This window comes from Delphinus delphis, chromosome X, assembly GCF_949987515.2.
Source record: "Delphinus delphis chromosome X, mDelDel1.2, whole genome shotgun sequence".
In the NCBI taxonomy this organism is placed as follows: Eukaryota; Metazoa; Chordata; class Mammalia; order Artiodactyla; family Delphinidae; genus Delphinus; species Delphinus delphis.
Genome location: NC_082704.1, coordinates 65,264,256 through 65,282,116, shown reverse-complemented (window position 1 = coordinate 65,282,116; position 17,861 = coordinate 65,264,256). Strand labels below are relative to the sequence as shown.

The 17,861-nt window shown below is 37.6% G+C and overlaps 1 protein-coding gene across 2 annotated transcripts in view; it reads right to left on the bottom strand.

Annotated features, from left to right (window-relative positions):
• Positions 1–330: 330 nt before the first annotated feature.
• The window catches only part of RLIM (ring finger protein, LIM domain interacting), a 32,108-nt gene continuing 14,577 nt past the window's right edge, over positions 331–17,861 (bottom strand). For both annotated transcript variants that reach the window (XM_060002421.1, XM_060002422.1), the window contains 3 exons: positions 5,007–5,199; positions 4,015–4,098; positions 331–2,722 (listed from right to left, as the gene is read on the bottom strand). In XM_060002421.1, coding sequence (XP_059858404.1) covers positions 1,104–2,722; positions 4,015–4,098; positions 5,007–5,199 — 1,896 coding nt within the window. In that variant the 3' untranslated portion in view covers positions 331–1,103. The remainder of the gene's footprint in view (positions 2,723–4,014; positions 4,099–5,006; positions 5,200–17,861) is intronic.

Here is a 17,861-nt window from a genome sequence, read left to right as displayed (position 1 = left end):
CTCACCATATGAAACCAGTTCACTCACATCTGTATGACTACTGTCTTCATGAAAAGTTTAAGTTCTTCCAAGCAGTTTTCTTTACTCCTCCTGTCTTTCATTTCCTGCCTAAATCCAAGTTAAAATAAACACTTTCCACTGATCTTCAATGCAGTTCAATTCTGCACTCTGTCCTTTCCTCTTTGCATGTCACAGTAGCTGTTCACATACATTAAATATCATAGATATGTTCTGCTCTTACATCTACACACTTACAAAAGCAGCTTTGTACTTTGTTTGGTGTGTTTTTTACTATGTTGGCTCACAAAAAGCAGTTTTTTCATTTCTAAGCATGGTACTTTACAATTTTTAATGCATTAATACAACAGTGCATTGGAAAAGTACTGAGCCTCTACAAAATAGCTTTACATTTTTAAACAAATGAATGTGATTTTTTTTTCACTTACACAAGCATAGGCTTTTTTTTAATATTTCCACAAGATAAATATCTCAATTAAACTATAAGCTCACTCTACAGTGTGCCACAGTGATGGGCTTAGGAGACAGTTATACACTTAGAAGATCCTAACCTTAGTGTTATTTACACTGACATGTCCAATAATATCACCTTGTCTGAAAGGTGAACAAATGATATTCAGAATGTAGGTGAATTTGTGCCAACTAATAACTGGGAACAGTATAGCTTTAAGCAATCACTTAGGAAACATGTACTGTAACTTAGTCTAAACTGGGAATTTCCTTCATCCCTCTTTCCTATGGCATAGGAAACTTTAAAGATCAACATGAAACAGATAAGAGCCATTGCTAAGGCAGATCTTTTAAGATAACAAAGGAGAAACTGACAACTATATATGATAAATCATCAGTAATAACAATTACTGATACTGAAATCAGATTTTTATGTCCTAAAACGTTGCTTTTTAAATATTTCCTTTTATTCTGGAACAGAAATTAGAGGAAGGACAATGATTCATTCAGAAAGCAATGACTCAATTCAGGTTGCTACTTTACATTTAAGCACCACTCAAAAAGTGGACATAAAGCAAGTGATTCCTATTTGCCCATCACTATACCAGCTACATAGCTGAGAGTTCAGACCTTAATCACACAACGCTTTCTCTGTTACCAGAAGCTAAGACTGCTCTGCGACATATAGGACAAGTAGAATTCTCAGATAACCAGCGATCGATGCAGTGGACATGGTACTCATGGGAACAAGGTAGTTTACGAAGTTTGTTGCCTTCTGTGTATTCTGTAATGCAAACACTACAGGTTTTTAATGCATCGTTTTCACCAAAACTTCTCATTGCCAAGTTGTCAATCTGTTCTTTGGTGAGTCCTCTAGGTTGGTCATCATCATCCTCATTTAAGAGGAAAAACTGAGCCAGACTAAGGAAGGGCAAAGAGCCACTTTCATCAAATGTTACTGGGGCCCTGTGTCGACCCTCTCGCCTGGCACCTGATGAGCCTGATGATGAGCTTCCTTCATTACTGCCTTCAAATACCTCTGAGCTAGTCTCTGAACTTTCACCACTGGAACTGGAACTAGGACTGGAACTGGAACTAGAACTGGAACTAGAACTGGAACTTGAACTGGAACTCGAACCAGAACTGCTACTACCACCAGAACCCCCTCTTCCATTCCGTGACTCTGACCTTTCCATATTTCGACTTGAGACTGAGCCACTAGGCTCTGAATCACTATCACTGTACATAAAGTAGCTTAACTCACCAAAACCTGTCATTATCTGCCTTAACATGGTCTGAATTGCAACAGATGTAGTCTCACTTAAACCAGTATTTAAGATTCTACGAATCGGAATTCTGATGGTACTGACATAGGTTCTCACACCTGCTCGCTCAGAACGTGAAAACGTACGCCTAAAACCTCCTCGTTCACTTTCATAAGTGACAGTGTTGTTTGGCGTCTGAGACCTTGACCGAGTTCTGCTAGCTATGCTATCTCTCTGCCGATATTCTCCAGGACGAACTCTTCTTACTTGAAGATCAAGAACTATGGTTGGAGGTCTCTGGCCTGATCCTGTAGATTCACCATTGCCAGTTGTATCTGAAGACCCTGCTCCTTGTGAGGCATTTCTGGTTCCAGAAGCTGCAAAGAGACCTCTACTTAGCAAGTCAGGTCCACTTATTTGCTGTCTCAATGTCACGTGGTGCCGGGTTCTAGAACTTCCCTCAGTCTCATTTACCAAAGGATGCTCAAAAGTCTGAGATGAGATACTATGATGAGATCTTCGTGGAATTTCACTCATTGGATGCAGAGGTGATCTACTTCTTTCAGCTCTTGCTCGGGTCCTCCGATGGTCTGGGCTCCTACTTCTTGCCCTTCTCTGACCTCTGGTAGGTGGGGCTTCTCCTGTTAATGATTCAGTTGAATTTCGTTCTGATCTGGGTGGCCTTGCAGATGTTGATTCAGATCGTGGATTTTCCACTTGCCTTTGGCTGTTGTTGTCCATACTTTCTCCACTAGAACGTCTTGCAGATAGCTCATTTTCATTCTCTGGATTTTGGCTCCCATTATTACGGTTAACATTGATCTCTAAACTGAATCTGAAATCACCACTGTTTGGATTAGTCCGGCTCACTGCTCTCCAAGATTGGTTTCCTCTTTGCCCACTTCTTGTCGTATTTCCAGTTTGTCTGACGGAGTTAAGCCAGTCTATTATAGAGTCACCATTAGACACATCATCTGAAGAGTCTCCACCTGTTTTTAAAAAAGGGAGGGGAGAGAGGGAGAAAAAGGAACTATTAAAATTAGGAAATTATGTAAGAGTACTCAGAAACTTCATATTAGAAAAAAAGAACAAAGATTCTGAACAGATTTCACATTTACAGATTTTTGTAAACCATACTGCATTGATTTGCAGTAAAAGCAGGAAAGTTTCAATTCCATTTTAAAAGAGCAAGCTAATCGTAGAGAAATTTAGGGAATTTTTTTTTTAAAAAAAGGGAATTGGGAAGAAGTCTATTTTTAGCACTTCATCATATACAGAGTCTAACATACCACTGTGGGCTGACAACATTTTTTCAGTCCACTGCCAACACTAATGTAATCAAACAAGGTAAACACCAGTTAAGGTACAGGGCTAATATTTTAGTTCAAATTACATTTTTTTGTCAAATTTTCATTAGCCTACATTTCTTTAGGCTCTTGACTTAAGTGCCTTTAATAATATGGGACATTTAAAAATACAAGACTGCTTTAGTCACTGCAAAAATATAAACTAGATTTACAGGTTTAAAAGTATTTGAATACTTCTTCACATTACCAAGATTTTAAATTAACATGAAATTGGAGATCAGACCAAGTAAACAGTCTGAACCTAGCACAGTACATATAATGGCACATTCGAGAACCTAACTGTTATCATGGTTTCTTATGTTAGTCAAATTCCCTATTTCACATTGAGGGAGAAACACCAGACCCCAGGTAAGAGCAAGATTTCTCAACAGTGGGACTATTTATATTTTGAGCCAGATAATTCTTTGTTGTGGGGGCTGTGCTGTGCATTTTAGGATGTTTAGCAGCATCCCTGACCTCCACCCACTAGATACCAATAGCAAACCCCCAGTCATGACAACCAAAAATGTCTCCAGGCATTGGCAATGTCCCCTAGGGGGCAAAATTATACCCCATTGAGAACCATCAGATTAGAGAATGCAACATGTCTTTCTGCTGGTGAGGAACTCATGTTTATAAGGAAGGAATAATACAGTAGGTAGGGGGAAATTTCAATGGAGGTGGAAAATCAAGAAAAAATATCACATTTAAAATAGGCCATTCCTCACTATGCTCCAATTAACACAAAAAACCCAAAGGTGAAGCAGAAAAAAAAAGTTAACATTCTCACCAAATATCAAGAAAATGCCAGTTGTTTTTATGAGCAGTTACTTAGCACCAAATTAATTTGTGTCATTGCTAGATTATCTTTGGCTGACATTTATCGTTAGGAAGCTCCTTATCCATTCCATCCTCCACCCCCAAGCAAAATTTACCTCTATTTTCATCTGAGTTTTGTGGTGGTGGGCCCTCTTTAATTTGTTGTAGTCTTCTCAGCAACTCTTCCTCAGTACTTTCACCTAAAATAGTTTAAAATGTTTGCCAAATTATGAATAAAAAACAATGACTTATCCATCTGAGATGACAACCAGAGAGTGAGTAGGAAACCTGGGTAAAATTCACCTATTTGAGAGCATGACATTACAACTTATATTTATTCACATTTCTTTCCAGTTTACAAAATGCTTTTGCATACAGTATCTCATTGTTTAAAACTGCAACTCTGGGAGGTAGATATTATCTGCATTTTAAAACAATGAAACAGACTGAGTGAGAGACTGATGTGTTAATTAATATATGGCAGGGCAAGAATGCCAACTTTGGCATTCTGACTCAAGTCTGGTACTGTTGCCTCAAAATGCACTCTCTCTTATAAGAGCCATGCTAACTAACACCTTACCTTTCAAAATTTAAGGAATCACTCAAAGTTAATAGAATTAACAAGAAACGAGGAGGAAGGGAGATAATGAATTTTAACTAGATTCAAATGGGCCCTAATCAGGCAAAGGAGAATAACCAAGCACAAAGTTCTGAATAATTGACTATTTTACCCAAGGCTAGCTTTGATTGATTATGACAGAGTAAATCTCTCCTAAGAACTGAAGTTCCCATTAGCTCCTCAAGACTACTAATGTCTAGTAAGTTATATAAAGATAAATAACAAAAAGATTTTTCAGGTCCACTCTCTTGAATTTAGCTCATTATAAATTCATAATATAATTCCTAACTAAAAAATCTGACATAGGATTATTCCAAATATGAGTGAACAAAATCATGTAATAAGTACAGCAGTTAATGTCACTCTACATCCTTTGTATTAAAATCATACTTCATAATGGCTAAAGAAACATTTTTTTAAAATACAGGTTTCCTTTTTTTTAAGACCAGCAATTTACATATATAAATCCTTAAACTACACATTGCATACCTGGGGTGCCTAGCAAATTGTTATCCCTCATAAGCCTATAATCTTCTTCACTGAGGTTATTTACAAATTGATAGAAAGCTTCTTCCCGATCCAATCGGTCCATCTGACTTCTGCGCTGTGCTGCAGACTGATCACCGCTTCCTTTATCGTTAGAATCTGAGCTTTCCATCTTGATGAACAAGTGGAAAATTATCTAAAAGGAGAAAGGAGATCAATCTTGAAAACAGAAGTCAGTATGTATTCTATAGAACAGTTTTAGTTATGGGAAAATCCAGAATGCAGGTCCAGACGTGGATTTTAAGACCTCATATGAATGAAATTTCTTAACAGAAAAACTCCTGAAAAGCACTGTTATACTACGAAAAGACTAGGTCAGGGGTTGGCAAACTATGGCCCATGGGCCAAATTTAGCCCTGGTGCCTATTTTTTTCTCCTTGAGATCTAAGAATGATTTTTACACCTTTAAATGTTTTTTTAAGAGAATATTCTGTGATGTGTGAAAATTATATGAAATCCAAATTTCAGTGTTTAAGTTTTATTGGAATACAGCCATACACATTCACTTATTTTCTATGGCTGCTTCATGCTATAATGGCAGAGCTGAGTAGTTGTGACCAAGACTGTATGTAGCACTCTCACTGCTTTGCACTGGCGATCTGTGCATTGTAAGTTGCAGTGATGCAATTATAACTTGACAGCATTTCAAGTGCCATGCTTATCACCAAACTGTGATATTTTTTTAATTACCAATGCACACTCATCATATTAAATGAAGAGAAAATGGACTTCAAATGCCTAAAGGTGCAGTGGAGTATGGATTATTTTGTTATTAGATGGCAAAGGTTATATTTATAATGCAACAGCGCTAAAACTGTGCTAAAATAATAAAATATACATTAATATTATCAGACTAAATAAGCATTCATCACAATATTCCCAATTCACAGGAAAGCTACAGTCTGAAAAATTAAAAAATTTAAAACAAAGTATCTCATCACAAAATATTTCCCCACAAAAGTAAAAAATGAGGCTTCAACCAGAGTAAGTTTCCAAGTGGCTCATTTGTTGGCTAAGCAAGCAAAGCCATTTGTTGATGATGTGTTAGTTAAACTGTGTTTGACTGCAGAAGCTAAAGAAATTTGTCCACAGAAAATAAATTTAAGATTATTAGCCTTTTGATGAGAAAAGTTGCTCAGAAAGTTGAGGATATTGGGATATGTCAATAATCAAGTGAAAAACAAGGGAGCAAATGATTTTGAGTGGTTTTCCTTGGTTCTTGATGAGCTGACAAATATAACTGATACTATTCAGCTGTTTATTCAAGGAGGCAAACATTGATTATTTGAGGAGTTTGAAGTAACTAAAGAAGTGACCTCTATAAAGAGTTTGCATGGAACAACTAACTACAGGTGATAATATTTTCAAAGAAGCTGAGAAACACTAATTCAGCACAACATGAAGTGGAATCTGCTAAGATGTGTTACAACTAAAACAGTGGTTAAAAAAAAAGTGTAGACCTACTTGGACAAATTTACAATGCCTATGAATATGTAAGGTGTTTAAAGTCTATGGTTATTCATTATATAGTAGTTATAGGTAGTCTGTAGAAAATATTTGTATCTATCATTACTGAACCAGTGATGTCAATGGTGAACTTCACTATGGTGGACTTAAACACAGTGAGTTCCATGAATTTTTGTCAGAAATAGAAGCTGAATATCCTGACTTGCTCTACCAGGTGCTCATTTTGATGGCTTAGCACTGGTAAAGTTTTACTGTGATTTGTTGTACCCAGGTCCAAGATTAGATTTGTTTCTGAATGAAAGGAACTACTCTCAATTACTATTACCAAACAAGGAATGGCTTGGGAAATTAGCTTTTTCTGAAGACTTCATAATGTTTCTGAATGAACTCAACCTAAAATTACAGTGCTTATAATATGTAAATCTTATACTACAGTAAAGTCATTTCAACAATAACTAACACTGGAATCACAATGTCAAGCTGCTTTATGCACTTCTTGTGCTATCAAAGAAATGAGAGCTCCATTCCTATAGAAATTGTAGCAGATATATTTTCTAAGCACAAACTACAATTCCAGAAGTGTTTTTTGGACCTCAATGCAAGTACAAAGGAAATTTCCTTATTTCAAAATCCACTTAACTGTGTAACTGAGGAGCTTCCACCTACCCTACAATTGAAAGTGATGACTCTGCCGTCTAATGATATGCCTGCTAAAAAGGTAAATATCAAGAGAAGAATCTAATGAAAAATTCTATAAACACCTTCTAAGGGGTGAATATACTTCATTAAAATTATATGCTTGTGTACTGATTAGAGAGCAAGACCTACCTATATGTGTGAATAGACATTTTCAAAGATGAAATATGTAAAATCTCACTTCAAGTCAGAAAACACTAAATGAACATCTGCAAATGATTTTGATAAGGAGGATGTTTAGCCCCAATTAAGCAAAATGTTACCCCTCCGTCAGCAAAAGAATACCATTCTTCTTGTTAGTAGACCTATATTACAAAATATTGTACTCAATTATTATTACATTGTGAGTTTTATCAAGAAAAACTTTGTGGAAATTTGGTTTCTTTGTTTTTAAATAAATAACTATGTAATATGCTCAATTTTGATTAGAAAAGTGAAAAAAATTTACTATCTGGACTTCTACAGAAAGTTTGCCAACCCCTGCTCTGGGATAGGACATGAAACTAGCCAAAACTTCCTTTTTTTTTTTTTAAACAACTTTATTAGAGTATAATTGCTTTACAATGGTGTGTTAGTTTCTGCTGTATAACAAAGTGAATCAGCTATACGTATACATATATCCCCATATCCCCTCCCTCTTGCGTCTCCCTCCCACCCTCCCTATCCCACCCCTCTAGGCGGACACAAAGCACAGAGCTGATCTGCCTGTGCTATGCGGCTGCTTCCTACTAGCTATCTATTTTACATTTGGTAGTGTATATATATCCATGCCACTCTCTCACTTAGTCCCAGCTTACCCTTCCCCCTCCCTGTGTCCTCAAGTCCATTCTCTACATCTGCACCTCTATTCCTGTCCTGCCCCTAGGCTCTTCAGAACAATTTTGGGTTTTTTTAGATTCCATATATACGTGTTAGCATACGGTATTTGTTTTTCTCTTTCTGACTTACTTCACTCTGTTATGACAGACTCTAGGTCCATCCACCTCACTACATATAACTCAATTTCGTTTCTTTTTCTGGCTGAGTAATATTCCACTGTATATATGTGCCACATCTTCCTTATCCATTCATCTCCTGATGGACACTTAGGTTGCTTCCATGTCCTGGCTACTGTAAATAGAGCTGCAGTGAACATTATGGTACATGACTCTTTTTGAATTATGGTTTTCTCAGGGTATATGCCCAGTAGTGGGATTGCTGAGTCGTATGGTAGTTCTATTTTTAGTTTTCTAAGGAACCTCCATACTGTTTTCCATAGTGGCTGTATCAATTTACATTCCCACCAACAGTGCAAGAGGGTTGCCTTTTCTCCACATCCTCTCCAGCATTTATTGTTTCTAGATTTTTTGATGATGGCCATTCTGGCTGGTGTGAGGTAATACCTCATTGTAGTTTTGATTTGCATTTCTCTAATGATTAGTGATACTGAGCATCCTTTCACGTGTCTGTTTAGCCAAAACCTCTTGTCATTCACTACTTGTACAGCATTAGATAATTACTGTATTGGCAGACCTCCACACACTCATTAACCACTCTAATGAAAAAACAATGGTAGTAAACAATCTAAACTAAGAGAAGAATCCAAACAAAAAATTTCATTCTCTAACTCTTTTCCTTCCAACCTCAGATTGACCTTATTGAACTTCATATTGACAAAATAAAAGTTAATTCCATAAACATATGAAAATCCGATTTGTAGAAAAGAGGTAATCTATATTGGTACTAGGATTTAATCCCACACACAACACATGAAGTACCTGGATGTTTACAAGTCAGTACTAGAGAAAAATAAAAACAAACTGTCTTTCAGATATAAAAATAAAGAAGCCTCTCTACCTGTCTGATGAGTCTAAACAAATTTCAGGCTGTACATGGGCACACCTAGCTCTCCCCATTGTCTCTCTTAGATCATTATTTTTAGAACTACTCTATCATTGTTTAAACAAATAAGATAAAAATGTCAAGGAAGGGGAGGGAGATGCAATATTTTTGGAGTTTCCTAACCTCATAACCAAGATTCCTTACTTTTGGTAAGAGTAAGCTATATAAATTTCTCAAATATACTGTTTTCATAATAACCTGAAACTTTAAGAAGACTACAAGTCAAGAGCTTAAATAAAACACTCATAAAAGTTATATGGGCCAGGCAATCAAAGAAACAAACAAAAGGAAGCCAAAATTTCCCATATGTACCTAAGTAACAACTTAGTATTGGTAATAGCACACAGCTAATTTTTAAAACTACAGAAAAGCACAAAGGAAAAAGTTCATCCATAATTTCTCAAACCAAAGAAAACCACATTTGGCTAACATTAAGCAGTTAATATTCTGAACACTAACAACATGACAAAGTCCACTTGTGAAGGATCAATAAATAATCCTGAAAGTAATTTATAAAAAATACAACTCAGGAGCAGAAGCAAGGAGAACTACAATCCTGCAGCCTGTGGAACAAAAACCACATTCACAGATAGACAGGATGAAAAGGCAGAGCGCTATGTACCAGATGAAGGAACAAGATAAAACCCCAGAAAAACAATTAAAAGAAGTGGACATAGATAACCTTCCAGAAAAAGAATTCAGAATAATGATAGTGAAGATGATCCAGGACCTCGGAAAAAGAATGGAGGCAAAGAACGAGAAGACGCAAGAAATGCTTAAAAAAGACCTAGAAGAATTAAAGAACAAACACCTAGAAGAATTCAAGAACAAACAAACAGAGATGAACAATACAATAACTGAAATGAAAAATACACTAGAAGGAATCAATAGCAGAATAACTGAGGCAAAAGAATGGATAAGTGACCTGGAAGACAGAATGGTGTAATTCACTGGTGCGGAACAGAATGACGAAAAAAGAATGAAAAGAAATGAAGACAGCCTAACAGACCTCTGGGACAACATTAAACGCAACAACATTCGCATTATAGGGGTCCCAGAAGGAGAAGAGAGAAAGGACCCGAGAAAATACTTAAAGAGATTACAGTTGAAAACTTCCCTAACATGGGACAGGAAATAGCCACCCAAGTCCAGGAACCACAGAGAGTCCCAGACAGGATAAACAGAAGGAGAAACATGCCGAGACACATAGTAATCAAGCTGACAAAAATTAAAGACAAAGAAAAATTATTAAAAGCAACAAAGGAAAAACGACAAAAAACATACAAGGGAACTTCCATAAGGTTAACAGTTGCTTTCTCAGCAGAAACTCTACAAGCCACAAGGGAGTGGCTATGTGATGAAAGGGAAGAACCTACAACCAAGATTACTCTACCCGGCAAGGATCTCATTCAGATTCAACAGAGAAATCAAAACCTTTACAGACAAGCAAAAGCTAAGTGAATTCAGCACCAGCAAACCAGCTCCACAACAAATGCTAAAGGAACTTCTCTAAATGGGAAACACATGAGAAGAAAAGTACCCAAAAAAACAAACCCATAACAATTAAGAAAATAGAGCCAGATCCAAGGAGCACAGTGATTAAGGATGCCTGAGTCAATGAAGCTGTTTTCAGCACATACACACAAAAGACACTAAAGAGGATAGCATCTCTGGGTAGGAAGGGACATTAGAGGTCTAGTCCAACCTCCTAAACAGAGAAAGAAGCTATAAGCTTCGCCTGGGAGGTCAAGGAAAGACTCAAGTTAGTGAAAAAAGAGGAGGGAGGGAAGGGAGGGATAACATATCGATAATTACCTTAAATGTGAATGGATTAAATGCTCCAACCAAAAGACACAGGCTTGCTGAATGGACACAAAAACAAGACCCATACACATGCTGTCTACAAGAGACCCACTTCAGATCTGGGACATATACAGAATGAAAGTGAAGGGAGGGAAAAAGATATCCCATGCAACTGGAAATCAAAAGAAAGCTGGAGTAGCAACACTCATATCAGATAAAATGAAGAATGTTACAAGAGACAAGGAAGGACACTACATAATGATCAAGAAATCAATCCAAGAAGAAGATATAACAATTATAAATATATATGTGCCCAACAAAGGAGCATCTCAATACATAAGGCAACTGCTAACAGTTATAAAAGAGGAAATCGACAGTAACACAATAATAGTACAGGATTTTAACACCTCACACCAATAGAGAGATCAAACAGAAAATTAATACGGAAACACAAGGTCTAAATGACACAACAGACGTGATAGATTAAATTGATATTTATAGGACATTCCATCCAAAAACAGGAGATTACAACACTTTCTTCTCAAGTGCGCATGGAACATTCCCCACAATAGACCACATCTAAGGTCACATCAAGCCTCAGTAAATTTAAGAAAACTGAAATCATATCAAGCATCTTTTCTGACTACAACGCTATAAGATTAGAAATCAATTACAGGAAAAAAACGTAAAAAACACAAACACATGGAGGCTAAACAATACGTTACTCAATAACCAAGAGCTCACTGAAGCTACCAAAGAGGAAATCAAAAAATACCTAGAGACAAATGACAATGAAAACACGATGATCCAAAACCTATGGGATGCAGCAAAAGCAATTCTAAGAGGGAAGTTTATAGCAATACAAGCCTACCTCAAGAAACAAGAAAAATCTCAAATAAACAATCCAACCTTACACCTAAAGGAAATAGAGGAAGAAGAACAAACAAAACCCTAAGTTAAGCAGAACAAAAGATATCATAAAGATCAGAGCAGAAATAAATGAAACAGAAACAAAGAAAACAGCAAAGATCAATAAAACTGAAGCTGGTTCTTTGAGAAGATAAACAAAACTGATAAACCATTAGCCAGACTCACCAAGAAAAAGACAGAGAGGACTCAAATCAATAAAATTAGAAACGAAAAAGGAGAAGTTACAACAGACACCGCAGAAATACAAAGCAACCTAAGAGACTGCCACAAGCAACTCTATGCCAATAAAATGGACAACCTAGAAGAAATGAACAAATTCTTAGAAAGATATAACCTTCCAAGACGGAACCAGGAAGAAACAGAAATAATGAACAGACCAATCACAAGTAACGAAATTGAAACTGTGATTAAAAACCTTCCAACAGGGCTTCCCTGGTGGCGCAGTGGTTGAGAGTCCACCTGCCGATGCAGGGGACACGGGTTCGTGCCCTGGTCCAGGAGGATCCCACATGCCGCAGAGCGGCTAGGCCCATAAGCCATGGCCGCTGAGCCAGCATGTCCGGAGCCTGTGCTCTGCAACGAGAGAGGCCAGGACAGTGAGAGGCCCACATAACGCAAAAAAAAAAAAAAAAAAAAAAAAAAAAAAAAACCTTCCAACAAACAAAAGTCCAGGACCAGATGGCTTCACAGGTGAATTCTATCAAACATTTAGAGGAGATAACACCCATCTGTCTCAAACTCTTCCAAACAATTGCAGAGGAAGGACACTCCCAAACTCATTCTATAAGGCCACCGTCACCCTGATAGCAAAACCAGACACAGATACTACAAAAAAGGAAAATTACAGACCAATATCACTGATGAATATAGATGCAAAAATCCTCAACAAAATATGAGCAAACAGAATACAACAACACAATAAAAGGATCATACACCATGATCAAGTGGGATTTATCCCAGGGAGGCAAGGATTCTTCAATATACATAAATCAATCAATGTGATACACCATATTAACAAATTGAAGAATAAAAACCACATGATTATCTCAATAGATGCAGAAAAAGCTTTTGACAAAACTTAACACCCATTTATGATAAAAACGCTCCAGAAAGTGGGCAAAGAGGGAACCTACCTCAACATAATAAAGGCCATATATGACAAACCCACAGCAAACATCATTCTCAATGGTGAAAAACTGAAAGCATTTCCTCTAAGATCAGGAACAAGACAAGGATGTCCGCTCTCACCACTATTATTCAACATAGTTTTGGAAGTTTTAGCCACAGCAATCAGCGAAGAAAAAGAAATAAAAGGAATCCAAATTGGAAAAGAAGTAAAGCTGTCGCTGTTTGAAGATGATGTGATACTAAACATAGAGAATCCTAAAGATGCCACCAGAAACTACTAGAGCTAATCAATGAATTTTGTAAAGTTGCAGGATACAAAATTAATGCACAGAAATCTCTTGCATTCCTATACACTAATGATGAAAAATCTGAAAGAGAAATTAAGGAAACACTCCCATTTACCACTGCAACAAAAAGAATAAAATATCTAGAAATAACCTACCTAGGGAGACAAAAGACCTGTATGCAGAAAACTATAAGACACTGATGCAAGAAATTAAAGATGATACAAACAGATGGAGAAATATACCATGTTCTTGGATTGGAAGAATCAATATTGTGAAAATGAATATACTACCCAAAGCAATCTACAGATTCATTGTAAACCCTATCAAACTACCAATGGCATTTTTGACAGAACTAGAACAAAAAATCTTAAAATTTGTATGGAGACACAGAAGACCCTGAAGAGCCAAAGCAGTCTTGAGGGAAAAAAACAGAGCTTGGGGAAATCAGACTCCCTGACTTTAGACTATACTACAAAGCTACAGTAATCAAGATAATATGGTACTGGCACAAAACCAGAAATATAGATCAATGGAACAGGATAGAAAGCCCAGAGATAAACCCATGCACCTATGGCCAGCTAAGCTATGACAAAGGAGGCAAGGATATACAATGGAGAATACAGTCTCTTCAAAAAGTGGTGCTGGGAAAACTGGACAGCTACATGTAAAAGAATGAAATTAGAACACTCCCTAACACCATACACAAAAATAAACTCAAAATGGATTCGAGACATAAATGTTAGAGGAAAACACAGGATAGAACACTCTTTGACATAAATCATAGCAAGGTCATTTATGATCCACCTCCTAATGGAAATAAAAACAGAAATAAACAAATGGGACCTAATGAAACTTAAAAGTTTTTGCACATCAAAGAAAGCTACAAACAAGATGAAAAGACAACCCTTGGAATGGGAGAAAATATTTGCAAACGAATCAATGGACAAAGGATTAATCTCTGAAACGTATAAACAGCTCATGTAGCTCAATATTAAAAAAACAAACAACCCAATCAAAATATGGGCAGAAGACCTAAATAGACATTTCTCCAAAGAAGACATACAGATGGCCAAGAAGCACATGAAAAGCTGCTCAACATCACTAATTAGAGAAATGCAAGTCAAAACTACAATGAGGTATTACCTCACACCAGTTAGAATGGGCATGATGAGAAAATCTACAAACAACAAATGCTGCAGAGGGTGGGGAGGAAATGGAACCCTCTTACACTGTTGGTGGGAATGTAAATTGATACAGCCACTATGGAGAACAGTATGGACGTGCCTTAAAAAACTAAAAATAGCATTACCATATGACCCAACAATCCCACTACTGGGCGTATACCCAGAGAAAACCATAATTCTAAAAGATACATGCACCCCAATGTTCACCGCAGCACTATTTACAATAGCCAGGTCATGGAAGCAACGTAAATGCCCATCGACAGACAAATGGATAAAGATGTGGTACATATATACAATGCAACATTACTCAGCCCTAAAAAGGAATAAAATTGGGTTATTTGTAGAGACGTTGATGGATCTAGAGACTGTCACACAGAGCAAAATCAGAAAGAGAAAAACAAATATCGTATATTAATGCATATATGTGGAACCTAGAAAAATGGTACAGATGAACCGGTTTGCAAGGGCAGAAATAGAGACACAGATGCAGAGAACAAACGTATGGACACCAAGGGGGGAAAGTGGCGGGGAGTGGTGGTGGTGTGATGAACTGGGAGATTGGGATTGATATATATACAGTAATATGTATAAAATGGATAACTAATAAGAACCTGCCGTATAAAAAAATGAATAAAATTCAAAAAAAATATACAACTCAGTAGGGTTGAAAGGCTTTAAAAATGTAAAGCTTTCAAAGAAGGGAAAAACATCTGATAAGTTCTGACATTTGCAGGACATGAACCAAAGATAACAGAAAACTCACATACCAAGGACTGTTACAAGTATGGCACAAAGTCTTAAGAATAGTGCCAGGGAGGTTAAAGCCCACAAGAAACAGAAACTTTCAGAAGTACAGGAAAGATTTTTTAAAATGGCTTTGAAAAACAAAATCTGAAAGAAGAATGGAGTCTTGTACTAAACATGTGTGTGTGGGGGCGTTGGTATATTAACAGAAGATGGTAGGTAGAGTCACTCAACTTCTGTTTTATTCAACACGGAGAATCATCTTCCAACTGGAAGTAGTGGAAAAAACCAAATTTCTCAGAGAGAATCAAGAGCCAAAACTGCAATATTTCCAATGATAATCTTTGAGAAATCACAGAGAACAGGAAAGATGCTAGATGATGTAATCTTCAAAGAAAGTGACATCTATAAGCTATAGCACAGCAAAATCTGACGAGAAACCTAGGGGGAAATTCTGCAATAGACTATCAGATACATTGCAAACACGTAGAAGAAATATGTTTACCAGAAGTGGAATTCACTGCCAAATTAACCTCATTTGCTTTACATAGTTTTCTTTCACATACAACTTGCTTTACAAGATTCTCACATTAAAATCACCTGGGGGAGCTTTCTCTGGGGCGAACTAGACAGTGATGTTTTAAAAATTCCACAGGTAATTCCATTGTGCAGTCAGGGATGAGAAACTCTTTGATAGGGGCATCAGGATAATACTGCCGACTAGTCTAGCTTGGTTTCTGTACAGAGTCTGAAAAGGTTTTGCATCCTATCGTTATGGAGAAATGTGGACTAGATCAGTGCTTCTCAAACTTCAGCATACAAACGAATCATATGGAAATCTTGTAAAAATACAGATTCTGATTCAGTAGGTTGGGGGTGAGGCCTGAGAGCATGCATTTTAAATAAGCCTCCAAGTGATGCTGATGCTGCTGATCAGTCTGAGTAGCAAGGAGCTTGATGACAATACAATTTAACAGATTCACAGTTGTTAAATAACACTCTCAAAGATTATGGAGCAATGTTAACCTGCAAACAGCCCTGTCTTTAGCATTTTTAAAAGAACCATGTCAAAGACATGCTAAACAAATCTACAGACAACTCAAAGCTGGGAGTTAGTAATGAAGATGTATACGACAAAAAATATTCTGAATTCTCTGGGCTGTGAAGATGAGCTGAAATCAACAAAATGATGATAAATGTGCTACCTTAAACACTTTAAGGGTTAGCAAGCTGAAGTAATCCATAGTAAGAGTACAGAATAGGGGGGGCTTCCCTGTGGTGCAGTGGTTAAGAATCCACCTGCCAATGCAGAGGACACAGGTTCAATCCCTGGTCTGGGAAGATCCCACATGCCGCAGAGCAACTAAGCCCGCGTGCCACAACTACTGAGCCCGCGTGACGCAACTACTGAAGCCCTTGCACCTAGAGCCCGTGCTCCACAACAGGAGAAGCCACTGCAATGAGAAGCCCGTGCACCGCAATGAAGAGTAGCCCCCTGCCCCGTTTGCCACAACTAGAGAAAGACTGCATGCAGCAACGAAGACCCAACACAGCCAAAAATAAATAAATTTAAAAAAAAGATTACAGAATAGGGGAAAAAAACCTGTCTTGGTGAGTTCACATGAAGACCTGAAGTTTTTAGTTAACAAAAGCTCAATAAAAAGACCGTTTGACCTGGCTGCTAAGAAACCTAAGAGTCACATGTTTTCCCAGGCCATAGTGTTCAGATAAAAGTAGGTAACAGTGCCAATGCAACTTGCACTTCAGACTATATGCAGAGTATTTGAAACATTTAAAATACCTCCAAAAAGACATCGACAAACACAAGAAAGTATCTAGAGTGACCAAGATGGTGAGAAGCCAGGGAATACCATAAAAGAAACGGTTGAGGGACTTCCCGGTGATCCAGTGGTAAAGAATCCGCCTTCCAATGCAGGGAAAGTGGGCTCGATCCCTGGCCAAGGAACTAAGATCCCACATGCCGCAGGGCAACTAATGCCACATGCCACGACTACTGAGCTCATGCGCCTCAGCGAGAGAGCCCACGTGCTCTGGAACCCGCGTGCCACAACAAAGAGCCCTCACCGCAAGGAAGATCCTGCATGCTGTGACGAAGACCCTGCATGCTGCAACTAAGACCTGACGCAGCCAAAGAAAATAACTTAAAAAAAAAAAAAGAAATGGTTGAATTACTTGGAGATGTCTAGCCTGAAGACAAGACTAAAAATGGACATGATTACCATCTTCAAATATTTGGAGTTATAACATGAAAGAGAGCAGAACCATAGGGTCAAACTAGGGCCAAGAGTTGAAGAAACATGGAAGCAGATAATTCTGTCTTTTAATAGTCTAACAAATAAGATTGTCTAAAAGTGGAGATGTAACCAGTCTCTCGAAGCAAGCTATTACCAATCTCTGGAAATATTCAAGCAGAGGCTAGATATTAGATGGGAGTTTGTCCTTATTAGGTGGGAGTTTGAACAGACTGATTTCAAAAGACCCTTTGGACTAAAATGTCATTAAGGATGGAGAGCCCCTTGGTTTTCTATTCTGGGCCTAGGGTCATACTAAGCCACATATTCCCAGTGGCACAATTTTGTTATGATGTTTTCTTGGTAAGACCAGTCCACTTACATTGCCCCATCCCCTCCCTCCAACACACTTTGCGCTTTACTACC